Consider the following 22,063-nt stretch of genomic DNA (forward strand, 5'->3'; position numbering starts at 1 on the left):
TAGAGTGTATTATTTGGCATACATTCTTATCAAAATTCTTTTCACTTCAAAGGAGTCCATGATTTTCCTATCACTGAAAGTAGCCCAGCCTTGAGCAGCATAACCTATGGAAAGGAGGTCCTAAGTAACACCCTGAGCCTTTTTTTACAGACTGCATACTCTTCCCTTTCTCCAAGAAACCTGCATTTACCTCCCTCATCTCATCCATAAAGATATTAAACAGCCATGGTGGCATCTCACACCCCTGCCATAGACCATACTTCACCTGGAGCCACTCACTTTCCTCTCCTCCTACTCTTACATACACCTTACACTCTTGATAATAACTTTTTTTCCAGCACCATATATTTTTAAGACCTACATGGCATCTCTTTCAACCCTGTCATATGCTTTCTCCATATCCATATATATCCCATACAAATCCTTCTGCTTGACAGAGTATTTCCCATACAAATTTTTCAAAGCAAATGACTAATCTATGCATCCTTTACCACTCCTGAAACCACAGTTAGTGTCAAGAACAGAGGACTGAGCCTTAGATGGAAGATTCTCACGTGGCCCACTTCTCTGTTCCTTCTTTTGGAAAAGTAAAAACTGGAGGGGAGGATTTCCAGCCTCCTGCTCTCACTCCTTTTAGTCACCTTTTACAACATGCAGGGAATACGTGGGAAGTATTCTTTCTCCCGTATCCCCACATATATATCTATCCCAGGTGATAGGGGAGAAAGAATGTTTCCCACGTGTTCCCTGTGTGTCGTGAGAGGCAACTAAAAGGGGAGGGAGTGGGGGGCTAGAAATCTTCCCCTCTAGTTTTTACTTTTCCAAAAGAAGGAACAGAGAAGGGGACCAAGTGAGGATTTTCACTCTTAGTCTCAGTCCTCTGTTCTTAACCATATATATATATATGTATGTATGTATTTTCTTTTTCTTTCATACTATTCGCCATTTCCCGCCTCAGCGAGGTAGCGTTAAGAACAGAGGACTGGGCCTCTGAGGAAACATCCTCACCTGGCCCCCTTCTCTGTTCCTTCCTTTGAAAAAAAGAAAAGAAAAAAGAGAGAGAGAAAGAGAGGGGAAGATTTCCAGCCCCTCGCTCCCTTCCCTTTTAGTCGCCTTCTACGACATGCAGGGAATACGTGGGAAGTATTCTTTCTCCCCATCCACAGGGATATATATATATATATATATATATATATATATATATATATATATATATATATATATATATATATATATATATATTTATATTTATTTTTATTATACTTTGTCGCTGTCTCCCGCGTTTGCGAGGTAGCACAAGGAAACAGACGAAAGAAAAGGCCCAACCCCCCCCATACACATGTATATACATACGTCCACACACGCAAATATACATACCTACACAGCTTTCCATGGTTTACACCAGACGCTTCACATGCCTTGATTCAATCCACTGACAGCACGTCAACCCCGGTATACCACATCTCTCCAATTCACTCTATTCCTTGCCCTCCTTTCACCCTCCTGCATGTTCAGGCCCCGATCACACAAAATCTTTTTCACTCCATCTTTCCACCTCCAATTTGGTCTCCCTCTTCTCCTCGTTCCCTCCACCTCCGACACATATATCCTCTTGGTCAATCTTTCCTCACTCATCCTCTCCATGTGCCCAAACCACTTCAAAACACCCTCTTCTGCTCTCTCAACCACGCTCTTTTTATTTCCACACATCTCTCTTACCCTTACGTTACTTACTCGATCAAACCACCTCACACCACACATTGTCCTCAAACATCTCATTTCCAGCACATCCATCCTCCTGCGCACATCTCTATCCATAGCCCATGCCTCGCAACCATACAACATTGTTGGAACCACAATTCCTTCAAACATACCCATTTTTGCTTTCCGAGATAATGTTCTCGACTTCCACACATTCTTCAAGGCCTCCAGAATTTTCGCCCCCTCCCCCACCCTATGATCCACTTCCGCTTCCATGGTTCCATCCGCTGCCAGATCCACTCCCAGATATCTAAAACACTTCACTTCCTCCAGTTTTTCTCCATTCAAACTCACCTCCCAATTGACTTGACCCTCAACCCTACTGTACCTAATAACCTTGCTCTTATTCACATTTACTCTTAACTTTCTTCTTCCACACACTTTACCAAACTCAGTCACCAGCTTCTGCAGTTTCTCACATATATATATATATATATATATATATATATTTTTTTTTTTTTTTTTTATACTTTGTCGCTGTCTCCCGCGTTTGCGAGGTAGCGCAAGGAAACAGACGAAAGAAATGGCCCAACCCCCCCCCATACACATGTACATACACACGTCCACACACGCAAATATACATACCTACACAGCTTTCCATGGTTTACCCCAGACGCTTCACATGCCTTGATTCAATCCACTGACAGCACGTCAACCCCTGTACACCACATCGCTCCAATTCACTCTACTCCTTGCCCTCCTTTCACCCTCCTGCATGTTCAGGCCCCGATCACACAAAATCTTTTTCACTCCATCTTTCCACCTCCAATTTGGTCTCCCTCTTCTCCTCGTTCCCTCCACCTCCGACACATATATCCTCTTGGTCAATCTTTCCTCACTCATTCTCTCCATGTGCCCAAACCATTTCAAAACACCCTCTTCTGCTCTCTCAACCACGCTCTTTTTATTTCCACACATGTCTCTTACCCTTACGTTACTTACTCGATCAAACCACCTCACACCACACATTGTCCTCAAACATCTCATTTCCAGCACATCCATCCTCCTGCGCACAACTCTATCCATAGCCCACGCCTCGCAACCATACAACATTGTTGGAACCACTATTCCTTCAAACATACCCATTTTTGCTTTCCGAGATAATGTTCTCGACTTCCACACACTTTTCAAGGCTCCCAAAATTTTCGCCCCCTCCCCCACCCTATGATCCACTTCGCTTCCATGGTTCCATCCGCTGACAGATCCACTCCCAGATATCTAAAACACTTCACTTCCTCCAGTTTTTCTCCATTCAAACTCACCTCCCAATTGACTTGACCCTCAACCCTACTGTACCTAATAACCTTGCTCTTATTCACATTTACTCTTAACTTTCTTCTTCCACACACTTTACCAAACTCAGTCACCAGCTTCTGCAGTTTCTCACATATATAATATATATATATACATATACATATTCTCTTTTTCAGCTTCTTCATTGGTAGTAGGGCTGACTAGCACCTTGGTGGTATTTCTGATGCTATTGATCGCTTCTGTTGTCATCATTGTGCTCCTGCTGCGTCTCCTGCCCTTGGGCGCCTTACCTGTACGTCACCCATTCATGTGCTTAAGAAAATTGAGTTTTATATTCATGGGACTCCTATCATGCAACTTCTTGAAGTTTTTCTTTCTCTTTACATTTATTGCTTCATACTTTACTCTTTTACATTTGTTAACTACTCTTTTTTTTATTGATATAGCTCTTTACATTCTTTGTCCTCTTCCTTTGCTTACTTTTCTGTTGTTCTCACTTAATGGGTCATTCTGGTTACAAAAAAATTGCCCTCTGTAGACATCATCAAATCTGTTGAGAAATCTAAAAGTTGCAGTCATGGCTTGTTTATCCTTACTTTTAAAGTTAGAAAAGTCTGTGGCTTTAGTTCAGTTTCAGTAGCTTGATTTCAGTAACTCAGGCACAGAATTTAGTTGCCAAGCCATATACCCTGCCTGGCAGTTCTGCATGTTATGTATTAAGGCAACCAAAGTGGTAATGCATGATCTGATTTTGGTCCAACAGTGTTGTATGTGTCATTTTTACTATATGTAAAACCCCAGGACCCCTTTTATGGGGCTCCTTCAGCTTCGAGGCCACACTACGATCAGAAGCAGGGAAATGATGGACCTATAGATGTAAATTTTTTTCTATACATATTCACCATTAGAGAGGTAGCTTCAAGAACAGATGACTGAGCCGTATGAGAAAAAAAATCTTCACTTAGCCCCCTTCTTTGTTCCTTCTTTTGGAAAAGTAAAATTGGAGGGAAGGATTTATATATTTATTTGTGTGTGTAAATGTGTGTGTAAATATGTGTATCTGAATGTGTCTTTTGTGCATAGAAAATATTGACAAACTAATTGCACTATATTGCAGGCATGGGTGCAAGGAAAGCCAGCACCAACACATCAGGTAGTTGGCCTGAAGGAAGTTAGCACCATTCCTCAGGGAACTACTGGGAATATGGATGACACAGAATCATTGCCAGAGTTTCCTCCTCGCCCCATTGAAACCTTTGCCACTGCCTCAGCTGTTCCACCAGTGGCACCAAAAGGCAAATATATTCCCAAGGATGACCCTGACTATGATTACATCACAGCCCAGGATGTAAAGCCAGTGGAGGTAGAAATTCTAAAGCAACAGAAACTCATTCAAGGCCAAATATGCTACACAACTTCGCCAAAACCTTCATCAGCTTTTGGATCCAGTCATCCTTAAGCTTTCATGCCAAACTTCTGAAGTAGCTCACTTTTCTACTTTCTCCTCAGGAGTCTGTACATTTTATTCCATAGCTTCTCATCAGCAATCTCTTGAAACAAATTATACCAGTATCAGTATGTTCATCAGCAAAAATGACAAAGAATACATAGGTGTAGCTACAGAGTAGGTCAAGATTCCATGACCATGATGTGGGTCATATACATCACCAGATAGCCAGCTGTGTTATTTATTATGATTTGGATAACACTGTTAGTGCTCAGCTGTACTGCTAGATGAACAGGATGCAGAACTAGAGGACCCTGCATCCACAGGAATGGCAAACTTGGGTTGTACTTGGGAGCACAGGCACAGGGGAAAGTGGGATAGGGCTTCAGGATACAGCAGGAAGGACCACAAGCAGGGAAGGAGGCCTTCTTCAGGATGTAACACTGGGGAAGGCAGGCTAGGTGCAAGGCTTTCCCTAAGATAAAACTGTTAAAACCACAGGCTGGGACAGATGTCTCTCAGGACACAATATTAGGACCCAAAGGTGGGTAGGAATGCCATTCTTAGCATGCAACACTAAGGACAGCATTCTAGTATGCATGACTAGGAACCTGCACCAAGAGGGAAACCTACCTCACTAAGAATCAGGCTATTAAGGACTTCTAACTCTAGATCCATGAATAGGAACCACATGTAGGCAAGAAAGCCTTTCACAGTCCCAGGTAAAACACCAAGAGAGAATCTCATTAGTGTATGTATATGTTTTGGCATGTTGACCAATTAATAGATGTTACCTGGCTCTTAGAGTGTATTATTTGGCATACATTCTTATCAAAATTCTTTTCACTTCAAAGGAGTCCATGATTTTCCTATCACTGAAAGTAGCCCAGCCTTGAGCAGCATAACCTATGGAAAGGAGGTCCTAAGTAACACCCTGAGCCTTTTTTTACAGACTGCATACTCTTCCCTTTCTCCAAGAAACCTGCATTTACCTCCCTCATCTCATCCATAAAGATATTAAACAGCCATGGTGGCATCTCACACCCCTGCCATAGACCATACTTCACCTGGAGCCACTCACTTTCCTCTCCTCCTACTCTTACATACACCTTACACTCTTGATAATAACTTTTTTTCCAGCACCAAATATTTTTAAGACCTACATGGCATCTCTTTCAACCCTGTCATATGCTTTCTCCATATCCATATATATCCCATACAAATCCTTCTGCTTGACAGAGTATTTCCCATACAAATTTTTCAAAGCAAATGACTAATCTATGCATCCTTTACCACTCCTGAAACCACAATTAGTGTCAAGAACAGAGGACTGAGCCTTAGATGGAAGATTCTCACGTGGCCCACTTCTCTGTTCCTTCTTTTGGAAAAGTAAAAACTGGAGGGGAGGATTTCCAGCCTCCTGCTCTCACTCCTTTTAGTCACCTTTTACAACATGCAGGGAATACGTGGGAAGTATTCTTTCTCCCGTATCCCCACATATATATCTATCCCAGGTGATAGGGGAGAAAGAATGTTTCCCACGTGTTCCCTGTGTGTCGTGAGAGGCAACTAAAAGGGGAGGGAGTGGGGGGCTAGAAATCTTCCCCTCTAGTTTTTACTTTTCCAAAAGAAGGAACAGAGAAGGGGACCAAGTGAGGATTTTCACTCTTAGTCTCAGTCCTCTGTTCTTAACCATATATATATATATGTATGTATGTATTTTCTTTTTCTTTCATACTATTCGCCATTTCCCGCCTCAGCGAGGTAGCGTTAAGAACAGAGGACTGGGCCTCTGAGGAAACATCCTCACCTGGCCCCCTTCTCTGTTCCTTCCTTTGAAAAAAAGAAAAGAAAAAAGAGAGAGAGAAAGAGAGGGGAAGATTTCCAGCCCCTCGCTCCCTTCCCTTTTAGTCGCCTTCTACGACATGCAGGGAATACGTGGGAAGTATTCTTTCTCCCCATCCACAGGGATATATATATATATATATATATATATATATATATATATATATATATATATATATATATATTTATATTTATTTTTATTATACTTTGTCGCTGTCTCCCGCGTTTGCGAGGTAGCACAAGGAAACAGACGAAAGAAAAGGCCCAACCCCCCCCATACACATGTATATACATACGTCCACACACGCAAATATACATACCTACACAGCTTTCCATGGTTTACCCCAGACGCTTCACATGCCTTGATTCAATCCACTGACAGCACGTCAACCCCAGTATACCACATCTCTCCAATTCACTCTATTCCTTGCCCTCCTTTCACCCTCCTGCATGTTCAGGCCCCGATCACACAAAATCTTTTTCACTCCATCTTTCCACCTCCAATTTGGTCTCCCTCTTCTCCTCGTTCCCTCCACCTCCGACACATATATCCTCTTGGTCAATCTTTCCTCACTCATCCTCTCCATGTGCCCAAACCACTTCAAAACACCCTCTTCTGCTCTCTCAACCACGCTCTTTTTATTTCCACACATCTCTCTTACCCTTACGTTACTTACTCGATCAAACCACCTCACACCACACATTGTCCTCAAACATCTCATTTCCAGCACATCCATCCTCCTGCGCACATCTCTATCCATAGCCCACGCCTCGCAACCATACAACATTGTTGGAACCACAATTCCTTCAAACATACCCATTTTTGCTTTCCAAGATAATGTTCTCGACTTCCACACATTCTTCAAGGCCTCCAGAATTTTCGCCCCCTCCCCCACCCTATGATCCACTTCCGCTTCCATGGTTCCATCCGCTGACAGATCCACTCCCAGATATCTAAAACACTTCACTTCCTCCAGTTTTTCTCCATTCAAACTCACCTCCCAATTGACTTGACCCTCAACCCTACTGTACCTAATAACCTTGCTCTTATTCACATTTACTCTTAACTTTCTTCTTCCACACACTTTACCAAACTCAGTCACCAGCTTCTGCAGTTTCTCACATGAATCAGCCACCAGCGCTGTATCATCAGTGAACAACAACTGACTCACTTCCCAAGCTCTCTCATCCCCAGCAGACTTCATACTTGCCCCTCTTTCCAGGACTCTTGCATTTACCTCCCTAACAACCCCATCCATAAACAAATTAAACAACCATGGAGACATCACACACCCCTGCCGCAAACCTACATTCACTGAGAACCAATCACTTTCCTCTCTTCCTACACGTACACATGCCTTACATCCTCGATAAAAACTTTTCACTGCTTCTAACAACTTGCCTCCCACACCATATATTCTTAATACCTTCCACAGAGCATCTCTATCAACTCTATCATATGCCTTCTCCAGATCCATAAATGCTACATACAAATCCATTTCCTTTTCTAAGTATTTCTCACATACATTCTTCAAAGCAAACACCTGATCCACACATCCTCTACCACTTCTGAAACCGCACTGCTCTTCCCCAATCTGATGCTCTGTACATGCCTTCACCCTCTCAATCAATACCCTCCCATATAATTTACCAGGAATACTCAACAAACTTATACCTCTGTAATTTGAGCACTCACTCTTATCCCCTTTGCCTTTGTACAATGGCACTATGCACGCATTCCGCCAATCCTCAGGCACCTCACCATGAGTCATACATACATTAAATAACCTTACCAACCAGTCAACAATACAGTCACCCCCTTTTTTAATAAATTCCACTGCAATACCATCCAAACCTGCTGCCTTGCCGGCTTTCATCTTCCGCAAAGCTTTTACTACCTCTTCTCTGTTTACCAAATCATTTTCCCTAACCCTCTCACTTTGCACACCACCTCGACCAAAACACCCTATATCTGCCACTCTGTCATCAGACACATTCAACAAACCTTCAAAATACTCATTCCATCTCCTTCTCACATCACCACTACTTGTTATCACCTCCCCATTTACGCCCTTCACTGAAGTTCCCATTTGCTCCCTTGTCTTACGCACCCTATTTACCTCCTTCCAGAACATCTTTTTATTCTCCCTAAAATTTACTGATAGTCTCTCACCCCAACTCTCATTTGCCCTTTTTTTCACCTCTTGCACCTTTCTCTTGACCTCCTGTCTCTTTCTTTTATACTTCTCCCACTCAATTGCATTTTTTCCCTGCAAAAATCGTCCAAATGCCTCTCTCTTCTCTTTCACTAATACTCTTACTTCTTCATCCCACCACTCACTACCCTTTCTAAACAGCCCACCTCCCACTCTTCTCATGCCACAAGCATCTTTTGTGCAATCCATCACTGATTTCCTAAATACATCCCATTCCTCCCCCACTCCCCTTACTTCCATTGTTCTCACCTTTTTCCATTCTGTACACAGTCTCTCCTGGTACTTCCCCACACAGGTCTCCTTCCCAGGCTCACTTACTCTCACCACCTTCTTCACCCCAACATTCACTCCTCTTTTCTGAAAACCCATACTAATCTTCACCTTAGCCTCCACAAGATAATGATCAGACATCCCTCCAGTTGCACCTCTCAGCACATTAACATCCAAAAGTCTCTCTTTCGCATATATATATATATTTCCATGTGTGGCGAGGTGGCGATGGGAATGAATAAAGGCAGACAGTGTGAATTGTGTGCATGGGTATATATGTATGTGTCTGTGTGTGTATGTATATGTGTACATTGAGATGTATAGGTATGTATATTTGCGTGTGTGGACGTGTGTGTATATACATGTGTATGGGGGTGGGTTGGGCCATTTTCTTTCGTCTGTTTCCTTGCGCTACCTCGCAAATGCGGGAGACAGCGACAAAGCAAAATAATAAAAATAAAATATATATATATATATATATATATATATATATATATATATGGTTTCAGAAGTGGTGGAGGATGTGTGGATCAGGTGTTTGCTTTGAAGAATGCATGTGAAAAATACTTAGAAAAGCAAATGGATTTGTATGTAGCATTTATGGATCTGGAGAAGGCATATGATAGAGTTGATAGAGATGCTCTGTGGAAGGTATTAAGAATATATGGTGTGGGAGGCAAGTTGTTAGAAGCAGTGAAAAGTTTTTATCGAGGATGTAAGGCATGTGTACGTGTAGGAAGAGAGGAAAGTGGTTGGTTCTCAGTGAATGTAGGTTTGCGGCAGGGGTGTGTGATGTCTCCATGGTTGTTTAATTTGTTTATGGATGGGGTTGTTAGGGAGGTGAATGCAAGAGTTTTGGAAAGAGGGGCAAGTATAAAGTCTGTTGGGGATGAGAGAGCTTGGGAAGTGAGTCAGTTGTTGTTCGCTGATGATACAGTGCTGGTGACTGATTCATGTGAGAAACTGCAGAGGCTGGTGACTGAGTTTGGTAAAGTGTGTGGAAGAAGAAAGTTAAGAGTAAATGTGAATAAGAGCAAGGTTATTAGGTACCGTAGGGTTGAGGGTCAAGTCAATTGGGAGGTGAGTCTGAATGGAGAAAAACTGGAGGAAGTGAAGTGTTTTAGATATCTGGGAGTGGATCTGGCAGCGGATGGAACCATGGAAGCGGAAGTGGATCATAGGGTGGGGGAAGGGGCGAAAATTCTGGGAGCCTTGAAGAATGTGTGGAAGTCGAGAACATTATCTCGGAAAGCAAAAATGGGTATGTTTGAAGGAATAGTGGTTCCAACAATGTTGTATGGTTGCGAGGCGTGGGCTATGGATAGAGTTGTGCGCAGGAGGATGGATGTGCTGGAAATGAGATGTTTGAGGACAATGTGTGGTGTGAGGTGGTTTGATCGAGTAAGTAACGTAAGGGTAAGAGAGATGTGTGGAAATAAAAAGAGCATGGTTGAGAGAGCAGAAGAGGGTGTTTTGAAGTGGTTTGGGCACATGGAGAGAATGAGTGAGGAAAGATTGACCAAGAGGATATATGTGTCGGAAGTGGAAGGAACGAGGAGAAGAGGGAGACCAAATTGGAGGTGGAAGGATGGAGTGAAAAAGATTTTGTGTGATCGGGGCCTGAACATGCAGGAGGGTGAAAGGAGGGCAAGGAATAGAGTGAATTGGAGCGATGTGGTATACCGGGGTTGACGTGCTGTCAGTGGATTGAATCAAGGCATGTGAAGCGTCTGGGGTAAACCATGGAAAGCTGTGTAGGTATGTATATTTGCGTGTGTGGACGTATGTATATACATGTGTATGGGGGTGGGTTGGGCCATTTCTTTCGTCTGTTTCCTTGCGCTACCTCGCAAACGCGGGAGACAGCGACAAAGCAAAAGAAAAAAAAAATATATATATATATATATATATATATATATATATATATATATATATATATATATATATATATATAATTCCCTGGGGATAGGGGAGAAAGAATACTTCCCACGTATTCCCTGCGTGTCGTAGAAGGCGACTAAAAGGGAAGGGAGCGGGGGGCTGGAAATCCTCCCCTCTCTCTCTTTTTTTTTTTTTTTTTTCCAAAGGAAGGAACAGAGAAGGGGGCTGGATGAGGATGTTTCCTCAGAGGCCCAGTCCTCTGTTCTTAACGCTACCTCGCTGATGCGAGAAATGGCGAATAGTATGAAAGGAAATATATATATATATTTATTTTGCTTTGTCGCTGTCTCCCGCGTTAGCGAGGTAGCACAAGGAAACAGACGAAAGAAAGGCCCAACCCACCCACATACACATGTATATACATACACGTCCACACACGCAAATATACAAACCTATACATCTCAACATATACATATATATACACACACAGACATATACATATATACACTTTGTACATAGTTCATACTGTCTGCCTTTATTCATTCCCATCGCCACCTCGCCACACATGAAATAACAACCCCCTCCCCCCGCATGCGTGTGAGGTAGCGCTAGGAAAAGACAACAAAGGCCACATTCGTTCACACTCAGTCTCTACCTCTCATGTATAATGCACTGAAACCACAGCTCCCTTTCCACATCCAGGCCCCACAAAACTTTCCATGGTTTACCCCAGATGCTTCACATGCCCTGGTTCAATCCATTGACAGCACGTCGACCCTGGTATACCACATCATTCTAATTCACTCTATTCCTTGCACACCTTTCACCCTCCTTTTTTTCCTTTTTTCCAAACATATTCACCTTATCCCACATTAGCGAGGTAGCATTAAGAACAGAGAAGTGAGCCTTTGAGGGAATTATCCTCACTTGGCCCACCTCTCTGTTCCTTCTTTTGGAAAATTAGAAACGGAGGGGAGGATTTTCAGTCCCCCGCTCCCTCCCCATTTAGTCACCTTCTACAACATGAAGGGAATATGTGGGAAGTATTCTTTCTCCCCTATCCCCAAGGATGATATATATATATATATATATATATATATATATATATATATATATATATATATATATATATATATATATATATATATATATTTTCTTTTTCTTTCAAACTATTCGCCATTTCCCGCATTAGCGAGGTAGCGTTAAGAACAGAGGACTGGGCCTTTGAGGGAATACCCTCACCTGACCCAATTCTCTGTTCCTTCTTTTGGAAAATTAAAAAAAAACGAGAGGGGAGGATTTCCAGCCCCCGCTCCCTCCCCTTTTAGTCGCCTTCTATGACACGCAGGGAATATGTGGGAAGTATTCTTTCTCCCCTATCCCCAGGGAAATATATATATATTTTTTTTTTTTATACTAATTGCCATTTCCCGCATTAGCGAGGTAGCGTTAAGAACAGAGGATGAGGACTGGGCCTTTGAGGGAATATCCTCACCTGGCCCCTTTCTCTGTTTCTTCTTTTGGAAAAAAAAAAAAAAAGAGGGGAGGATTTCCAGCCTCCCGTTCCCTTCCCTTTTAGTCGCCTTCTACGACACGCAGGGAATACGTGGGAAGTATTCTTTCTCCCCTATCCCCAGGGATAATATATATATATATATATATATATATATATATATATATATATATATATATATATATATATATATATATATATATATATATATAAGAGAGAGAGAGAGAGAGAGGTGCCACTGGGACCTGCCTGCTCAGGGTGGTATCACGGATGGAAGGGCAATCAAGGAACACCTCCACAGCAGCTTCCAGCATACACTTAAGAAGAGAAGACTGAGATTCTGCCAACTGGAGCCTAACCCCTCAGAACTTCCTGCCGCAAAGGGTCCTTCCCATCCCTGCTCCCTCTGGCATGATCAAGCACCAAGAGTGCTCTGGGTTCTAGGTTTTCTGTTTCACAATTGCGCTACACTGTCAGGCAAAACTGAGACACAAGGCACTGATGGAAAATACTGGTTGACACTCAGTCCTTATTTGTTATCCAAATCACAGGCAGGTGCTTGTTTGAAAATCCCTCATAGCTTGTGGTGTTTCAGAGTGGAAGATGAACATGTTTCATTTGAAGTCTCCTGAAGCTTTACCCCTCAGCAGTAGTGTTTAGCTGTGTTTATATATTATATAAATGCTGGGGTGATATATTTTCAGGAAAGCATGTTAGTGTTCAGAAGAAAAGTTGTTCCTGTAGAATAAGAGGTATGAAGATTAAAAGTGGCAGGGCTGAGTGGCTTATACCACAGGACAATTTCTCTTTCCTGTACTTCAGCAAACCTCAATTAAGGTATGTTGTTTGGGCATCTTCTCAGAGCAGGCCCGATTTCATAGATCAGTAGTCAGTGGCACAACATCCTTCTACTCTGCACTATTGATCTTCGAGATGCTGTAACTGAGGAATATGTGGTGAGGTTTCTCTGGTGGTGTCTCTAGCTCTTCTGTATCAGAGTCATGAGTCATGTTGTGCCATGAGACTGCAGTTGTGATATTGTCATAATTGCTGTGCTGTGTTGGAGCCCTGAGAATTGTTGCATGCTTTTAGCCATAGCTTTTCCAAAATTCTGTTCATGGAATTGTTAGTTACTTCATTTCAGGCTGCTTTGATATTATGTGTGGCTTTCATTATGCAGTAATCTTTCAAAATTGTTTCCTAGATTTTTTAACTTCACCATGCTTCTTCAACAAGTTGTCTGAAGATGCAACAAAGGTAGTAGGCCTCGAAATTTGGTATTGCTCCCTGATCCATTGGCTGGATCATAGAAGTTGTATTAAGTGGAAGGTGAACTACTTCCACACACATGTAAGACTGTAGGGTGTTTAGAATCTTGGGTAGGCTTGGGGCATAATCAAGCACCAAGAGTGCTCTGGGGTCTAGGTTTTCTGTTTCACAATTGCACTTCACTGGCAGGCAAAACTGTGACACAAGCCACTGATGGAAAATACTGGTTGACACTCAGTCCTTATTTGTATTTGTTATCCAAATCACAGGCAGGTGCTTGTTTGAAAATCCCTCATAGCTTGTGGTGTTTCATAGTGGAAGATGAACATGTTTCATTTGAAGTCTCCTGAAGCTTTACCCCTCAGCAGTAGTGTTTAGCTGTCTTTTGCAACCCTGATCCCGTAAGCATGCTCCTCTTCTCCAGAGATGAAAGTGTGGGAGGGCATTCTGTTCCAGAAAAGACCAGTTTCATCAACATTGAAAACAAGCTAAGAAGGGGAGTCGTTACACTTGATGATACCGTTGAACGTGTAGGGAAATCTCTCGGCAGCCTGCGCCTCCCCAGTCACAGGGTCACCACAAATATAGATGATGCGCCATTTCAACTGATCAGACCAACCTCTTCCAGCTGAGATTGTTTCTGTGCCATCTTACAGGTGCCTGAAGATGCTCCTTGCTCTACAGCAAAATTTAAGAAGCTGTTTCACTGTGAATAGAAACTGATGTGCATAAAACATTTTTATGTAGTTTGATTATCCTTTGACTGTGACAAAGATGCAAAATTAAAACTCTGTTGAGGAAATCTTATAAGTACTTGGGCCCACATTTTTCATCATAATGAAAGTGATTGTTTCTTCTGTACCAACATAATGTTCCAGCTGTTAATTATTCTTATGGGGTAAAACCTCCTCCAATTAATCAGAAACTAACAAATGTGTGAGTGAGGAAACTGCAATATATTTTAAGTTTTGCAAGGACATTCTTTTCTTGTTCATGAGAGGTTTATCCTGTGATTAATGAGAAAATTACGTTCCTGTAAGTATCCATACTTGGTTCAAAAGTTCTAAGCATATTTCAGATTGAAAACCTAGGTCTGGATGCTTTCCAACACCTGTAAGCGACATAAAGAACTTAACGTGAACCATACTGGTATGAAGGACGTCGTGGGCTATTTTGCGTTAGTAATCAAAACGGAATGGATGTGATTTTGTTAGTTATCTGATATGCTCTACATTTAATGGTTATGTGTCTGTCTCTGTACATATACCAAGCAGAGCTTGGGGAACAGATTTAAGCCACTGCCGGAAAAAATAAAATGATTTGTGCAAAACAGTAATATTCCATTGTATACCTTAATGCAAGTAATTTTTTTTTTTTAACTATCTCAAAACTCAATATCTCGTTTGCTTTATTTTCCCCCCCAGTCCAACCTGATTCTAAAGCTAAACGCGCGTCTCGGTTGAACTCGCGCTGTTCTGCAGAAATCGGTAACTAATGTTGGTGACACACCGATTCTTTATACATGGTCATTCTCTGGCCTTCCATACATATTGCCAAGCATGACATGAGCACCCATTGATTTGTAATTTTTGTAATGATTTGTATTCCACTTACCTATGTATAATCGAAAAAGTAGTCTTCAACCAACTGACGCGCACATGACTTCCATGATCATACTTTCCAGATCAAGAAAACCATATTTCACCTCCCACCACCCTTTCACTCGTTATTTCATTTTTACCTGAAGTTCCACGAATCTTCTTGAGCATGCTTTTTCTTTGTATTTCCTCCTTTGCAATGATTTACCCCATGCATCAGATATTCTGTGTATGAATAATTTACTGTATAAGTGGGGCCTCTGACATGTTAGTTTCAAATCAATCCTATAAAATACCCTCACCATATACAAACTTTATGCTTCGCCGCTAACTTATCTCCCAGACTTTTCTGATATAGTCTTTTTCCATATGAACACCTTTCAATATCTACTTACCGCTTTCCGTGTAAAGAAAAATCATTTCAAGTCACGCGCCACCATTTCACATCTTTTTCTAATATTTCATTATTCACCTTTGCAATATAATTGATCTTTTTCATTAGCATAATTTTTTGTATAAATATGTTACCAATAGTATCAATGAAATATAAAAAAATGTTGATAACTTTTATTCAATATATATATACAACAATTTAGTAAAATGTTACCCCTAGACTTTCGGGTGTCAACAAAACCTGTGTTGAGGTGAGTTAAGACAGAAATCTTATGTCCCTTTACGTATTTATAAGATGTATGCCGCTCACTGTTGCTACTTTTATTTACATTCAAAGTATACTGTTCCTGTTGGACGTTTGTAGCAGATTCATATGGTCTGTAATGCTTTCAGTGGAAGAAACTGGTGTGTTTTTTCATTCCAAGCAGGCAGTGATTGTTTTGACAAATATTGTGTAACATTTGTTTACAATCAAAGAAATTGACATAACTTGATTTGATGCTGTTCAGCTCTTGTGGGTGAATATTATCCTTAAAGATATGATGAGTATACCTAAAGTAATTAAAGGAGAATCTTGTGTTTAGAATTGTCATACTTTAGTTAGAACACCTCACTTGCAACAGTTACTTTAAAGTTGTAGGCTAGGTTGTTGGGTTGCTGTTGCATACTCACTTCATATTTGTGTGCTGTTTTACAAAAGCAGGGTAATATATCTGTTTACCACTGCGTTGGTGCACGCTTTAGATAAGAGATTTTGATCTGCAGTGCCAGAGTAATGTTTAGAGAGCACAGTAACATTTGCTGTGTATGAATTTGAGCATTTGATATATCAAATGATATTTTATCAGGTTATTGTAGTATATTAGGGAAAGTGTGGATTAAACTAATGTAACTGTACAGTAATACTTATCTGATGAATTAACAAAATCTGTGAAAACTCACTTAATTTTCTTAGTAGTCAAGATTCATCATTGTGTTCAGATTTTTCATAAAATATACCTGTTGCAACCATAATTGGCTGCCATGCAAATGGCAGTGGATGTTCACAAACATGCAACTCTATCAGTTGCCATGTAATGCCCAGTACCAGATGAATTGATGAAAGTGTAACTTTGTTTGACATTGCTACAATAAATATTTTTTTCTACAGTGTTAGCATAGAGTTAAGAGAAAAGAGTAAGAATTGTAGCACCAGGAACAGACAAAGAAAAGCCTCATTTGTGGACATCCATTCTCTATGTGTCAGGTGGAATGTGCCAAAAGCAGAGCCCCTTATCCACAACCAGGCCCTACAGACCTTTCTGTGGTTTCTCCAAGCTGCTTCATATTCCCTGATTCAGTCCATTGACACAACATTTTCCCGTGTGTACTGCATCACTCCATTTCACCCTATCGATTGCATACCATTCATCCACCTGCATGTTCAGGCCAAGAACACTCAAAATCTTTTTCACTCATTGTCAGCCTTTTGTCACTCAGTCTCCATATTTTCAAACCATTACAATTCTCTTTAGCTATTTCGGTCACACTCTTCTTATTACTACACATCTCTATACTTAAACCACATCACAAATTTTTTTCTCAAAACATTTAATTTCCAACATCTCCATCCTACTCTTCACATTCTCATCATATGATGCAGCAGCTTGCTGAGTATTGCATGGTCCAGCTTGTGATAGGGGCACATAAGCAGCCAGCTCTTGGGCACAAAAATTAAAGTAATACAATAAGACAGATTTTAGTTATTAAGACTCAGAAGTACATGCCCATACGTATATTTATTGATCAAATCATTCTTGTGGGTCTAGTCAGTGTTTCTTTTAAAAATGTTCTTTTAGAATCCATTTGTCTATGATTGTCTATGATGCTGAGTGTGCTATGTGCATTCACTTTCTAAGTATTATTATATAATTCCACGTGAAAGTGCATGTCATACGTTTTGAAACTTATTAAGTGTTGATAAACTTTTGGAATTTTCTGCAGGTAAATCTGTTACATTGTGCAATTGGTTTCCATTTGTGTTGTTTTCTCTTCCAGAATATGTCAGAAATGTAAGTTAGAGCTTTTCATGCATTTGTAATACAGTACCACTTTGTTTTAGGCTTTCTTTTATTCATTTTTTAAAAAAAATTATTTGAATATATTATTTTCGTTTATGCTGAGGTGTCAAATTCATATGGCAGTGAATGAAATAGCAATTAGAATTATGTACTCAAGGTTGTCTTCTAAAATATAAGGCATATAGTAAGATTATTAGTGAAAGAGAAGAGAGAGGCATTTGGATGATTTTTGCAGGGAAAAAATGCAATTGAGTGGGAGATGTATAAAAGAAAGAGACAGGAGGGCAAGAGAAAGTGCAAGAGGTAAAAAAGAGGGCAAACGAGAGTTGGGGTGAGAGAGTATCATTAAATTTTAGGGAGAATAAAAAGATGTTCTGGAAGGAGGTAAATAAAGTGCGTAAGACAAGGGAGCAAATGGGAACTTCAGTGAAGGGCGCAAATGGGGAGGTGATAACAAGTAATGGTGATGTGAGAAGGAGATGGAGTGAGTATTTTGAAGGTTTGTTGAATGTGTTTGATGATAGAGTGGCAGATATAGGGTGTTTTGGTCGAGGTGGTGTGCAAAGTGAGAGGGTTAGGGAAAATGATTTGGTAAACAGAGAAGAGGTAGTAAAAGCTTTGAGGAAGATGAAAGCCGGCAAGGCAGCAGATTTGGATGGTATTGCAGTGGAATTTATTAAAAAAGGGGGTGACTGTATTATTGATTGGTTGGTAAGGTTATTTAATGTATGTATGACTCATGGTGAGGTGCCTGAGGATTGGCGGAATGCGTGCATAGTGCCATTGTACAAAGGCAAAGGGGATAAGAGTGAGTGGTCAAATTACAGAGGTATAAGTTTGTTGAGTATTCCTGGTAATTTATATGGGAGGGTATTGATTGAGAGGGTGAAGGCATGTACAGAGCATCAGATTGGGGAAGAGCAGTGTGGTTTCAGAAGTGGTAGAGGATGTGTGGATCAGGTGTTTGCTTTGAAGAATGTATGTGAGAAATACTTAGAAAAGGAAATGGATTTGTATGTAGCATTTATGGATCTGGAGAAGGCATATGATAGAGTTGATAGAGATGCTCTGTGGAAGGTATTAAGAATATATGGTGTGGGAGGCAAGTTGTTAGAAGCAGTGAAAAGTTTTTATCGAGGATGTAAGGCATGTGTACGTGTAGGAAGAGAGGAAAGTGATTGGTTCTCAGTGAATGTAGGTTTGCGGCAGGGGTGTGTGATGTCTCCATGGTTGTTTAATTTGTTTATGGATGGGGTTGTTAGGGAGGTGAATGCAAGAGTTTTGGAAAGAGGGGCAAGTATGAAGTCTGTTGTGGATGAGAGAGCTTGGGAAGTGAGTCAGTTGTTGTTCGCTGATGATACAGCGCTGGTGGCTGATTCATGTGAGAAACTGCAGAAGCTGGTGACTGAGTTTGGTAAAGTGTGTGAAAGAAGAAAGTTAAGAGTAAATGTGAATAAGAGCAAGGTAATTAGGTACAGTAGGGTTGAGGGTCAAGTCAATTGGGAGGTAAGTTTAAATGGAGAAAAACTGGAGGAAGTAAAGTGTTTTAGATATCTGGGAGTGGATATGGCAGCGGATGGAACCATGAAAGCGGAAGTGGATCATAGGGTGGGGGAGGGGGCAAAAATCCTGGGAGCCTTGAAGAATGTGTGGAAGTCGAGAACATTATCTCGGAAAGCAAAAATGGGTATGTTTGAAGGAATAGTGGTTCCAACAATGTTGTATGGTTGCGAGGCGTGGGCTATGGATAGAGTTGTACGCAGGAGGATGGATGTGCTGGAAATGAGATGTTTGAGGACAATGTGTGGTGTGAGGTGGTTTGATCGAGTAAGTAACGTAAGGGTAAGAGAGATGTGTGGAAATAAAAAGAGCGTGGTTGAGAGAGCAGAAGAGGGTGTTTTGAAATGGTTTGGGCACATGGAGAGAATGAGTGAGGAAAGATTGACCAAGAAGTCGGAGACCAAATTGGGGGTGGAAAGATGGAGTGAAAAAGATTTTGTGTGATCGGGGCCTGAACATGCAGGAGGGTGAAAGGAGGGCAAGGAATAGAGTGAATTGGATCAATGTGGTATACCGGGGTTGATGTGCTGTCAGTGGATTGAATCAGGGCATGTGAAGCGTCTGGGGTAAACCATGGAAAGCTGTGCAGGTATGTATATTTGCGTGTGTGGACGTATGTATATACATGTGTATGGGGGTGGGTTGGGCCATTTCTTTCGTCTGTTTCCTTGCGCTACCTCGCAAAAGCGGGAGACAGCGACAAAGCAAAAAAAAAAAAAAAAGCAAGTTATGTTTTTTATACATATGATCTAATTTGAAAGTCTCTGTTTATCTTCATATATTTTAACTTTTATATGACAGTTCAGTAAGAAGTAATGAGAAAACACTTATTATTTCAGATGGGAGATGCAGAGAGCAACAAAACTTCTGATGAAATCATAAAAGAGCTTTTCAGTTCCTTAAATGTTCCTCTTTCACCAAGAGTGTATGAACCAGAAGAAAGTGATAACAAAGATGAAGTAAGTGCAAATGTATGGGATTCAGACAACAGTGAAGATGAAGAAAGTGACTCAAAGTGTAGTGAAAGTGAAGAAGAGGTAAAAGATACAGCAAAAGTGGTTCAGGATAATTCACAAACTGAAAAGATTGAAAAAAGAAAAACCCCAAAGAAGAAGAAAGAAAAAAAGAAGAAAAAAAAGAAACGTAGAAAAAAAGAGGATGGGGGACGACACAAGCACAAAAAGAAAAAGAAAAAGGAAAGTAATAATGCTTCAGAGAATAATAAACTCACAGCAGGTATTTTACAGGATATTAGAATTAGAAATCAGGCACTGATTGAAAAGATATTAGGACAGGAAGAAATGAAAAAAGCACAGACAGTAGATGATGAAAAAAAGAAAAATAAGGCCAAATCCGTAAGCCCCAAATTAATTGATAATCCATCCAAAAGTTCAGAACTTGATAGTGGAAAGAAAAGGAAGATTAGGTCTGACTCAGACAGCAAATATGAGCCACAAGGAAAGCACTGTAAGACTGATGAAATTGTAGCCTCAGAGTCCTGGTCGCCATCTCATTTGCTCTCATGCCCAACAAATAACTGTCACTCAAGATCACAGTCCAAGAGTGGAACTCAACAAAGATTCTCAAAGTCAAGTTCAAGATCACCATCTAAGCAGACAAGACACTCAAGGTCATGTTCCAGGACAAAATCATCACAGCATAAATCTAGAACGAGATCACCCTTAATGTTAGACAGGCATAAAAGATCACCAAAATCTCTGTCTAGATCTGTAACACCTAAGCACTCCAAAAGACAAAGATCATTTGAATTACTTTCAAGGTCCTCATCTCCAAAACCTTCTACAAAACAAAGATCAAAATCAAGATCTAGAAGAAGATCCAGGTCAAGGTCCCAAAGAAAATCAAGATCAAGGTCTCAAAGATCAGGTTCAAAATTCCAAAGATCAAGGTCAAGATCTCACAGGACAAGATCAAAATCCAGGAGAAGATCAAGTTCAAAATCCCAAAGAAGATCAAGGTCAAGATCCCGAAGATCAAGATCCCTAAGAAGATCGGGGTCATTACCCCAAAGATCAAGATCAAGATCCCAAAGAAGACAATTACATTCAAAGGAAATTTGTAAATCACCTGAAAAGGGGAAAGAGAAGCCCAATAAAACTGGAGAACCTAAAAGCCAGAATGTGCAAAATATTGACCTCAGTAGCATACCAACCCCTGGATCAGGACCCAAGCCACAGAATCTCCCTGGGAGCATGATTTCCTTGGAGAGTATACCTCTTCCAGTTCCACCTCCTGCTAATCCAGATCCCCGTTCCATCCCTCTTCCTCAACCATTGCTGCATCCAGATGAGTCACTTGGGGAGGAGTTGAAGAGGGTTAATGGTATAGGGCTTGATTTGAAAACGATCCCTGTTCCAGCTCCATCAAGTGATTCACCCGTTAAGGAGCAGGACAGCTCCAAGACAAAAGATGGTATCAAGAACAAGCAAGAAGATGGTATGTGCCATTTGTTATTTTCTTGCATGTGTAGATTATATGATTTATAGGGTTTCTGATGCTTTTTACCCTTAAGAACTCCCCTGTGGGGGTTGATCTTGGCAAAAACGTCTCTAGGCTACCTTATCCAACATACCTCGTTAGTTTGCTCTATCCTCTTCACACCCTCCTGGGTTCTCTCCCAATATATTATCTCTCTTTCACCTCCAGGATGACAGCTGCCACCATCTCCCATTATTTCCTTCTACCTCACTCATGTATATTTTCTCTACCAACCTATCATCTACATCTTTTCCAGAAACCTGGATCATTCTAAGGTTTATCTCTTAACCATCACTTAAACACCACACCCTATGTCTTCTTCAGAGCCCACATTTTTTTTTAGAGTGGATTAAAGTTTTGAAAAAGTCTTAGAATGAATTAGATGTTTTGATATGATTGTGAAGAGAGTACTGAAATAGTTTCCCATATAGTGGCATTATAAGGAAAATATGATTTTTGATAAGAGATTTACTTTCACTGTCAGCCAGATTGATAAT

The 22,063-nt window shown here is 40.8% G+C and overlaps 1 protein-coding gene across 17 annotated transcripts in view; it reads left to right on the forward strand.

Annotated features, from left to right (window-relative positions):
* Positions 1-3,174: 3,174 nt before the first annotated feature.
* Positions 3,175-22,063, forward strand: part of LOC139760850 (uncharacterized) — a 100,837-nt gene continuing 81,948 nt past the window's right edge. For 16 of the 17 annotated variants that reach the window (XR_011715416.1, XR_011715417.1, XR_011715418.1 and 13 more), the window contains exons 1-3: positions 3,175-3,307; positions 4,133-4,378; positions 19,907-21,524. Coding sequence is in view for 14 of the 17 variants with exons in the window: in XM_071684528.1 (XP_071540629.1) it covers positions 3,239-3,307; positions 4,133-4,378; positions 19,907-21,524 (1,933 nt within the window). In the remaining 3 variants the exon portion in view is untranslated. Of the gene's footprint in view, positions 3,308-4,132; positions 4,379-15,665; positions 15,699-19,906; positions 21,525-22,063 lie in introns of those variants that run through there. The other variant, XM_071684537.1, reaches the window with a different exon arrangement.

Source organism: Panulirus ornatus, chromosome 38 (genome assembly GCF_036320965.1).
Source record: "Panulirus ornatus isolate Po-2019 chromosome 38, ASM3632096v1, whole genome shotgun sequence".
In the NCBI taxonomy this organism is placed as follows: Eukaryota; Metazoa; Arthropoda; class Malacostraca; order Decapoda; family Palinuridae; genus Panulirus; species Panulirus ornatus.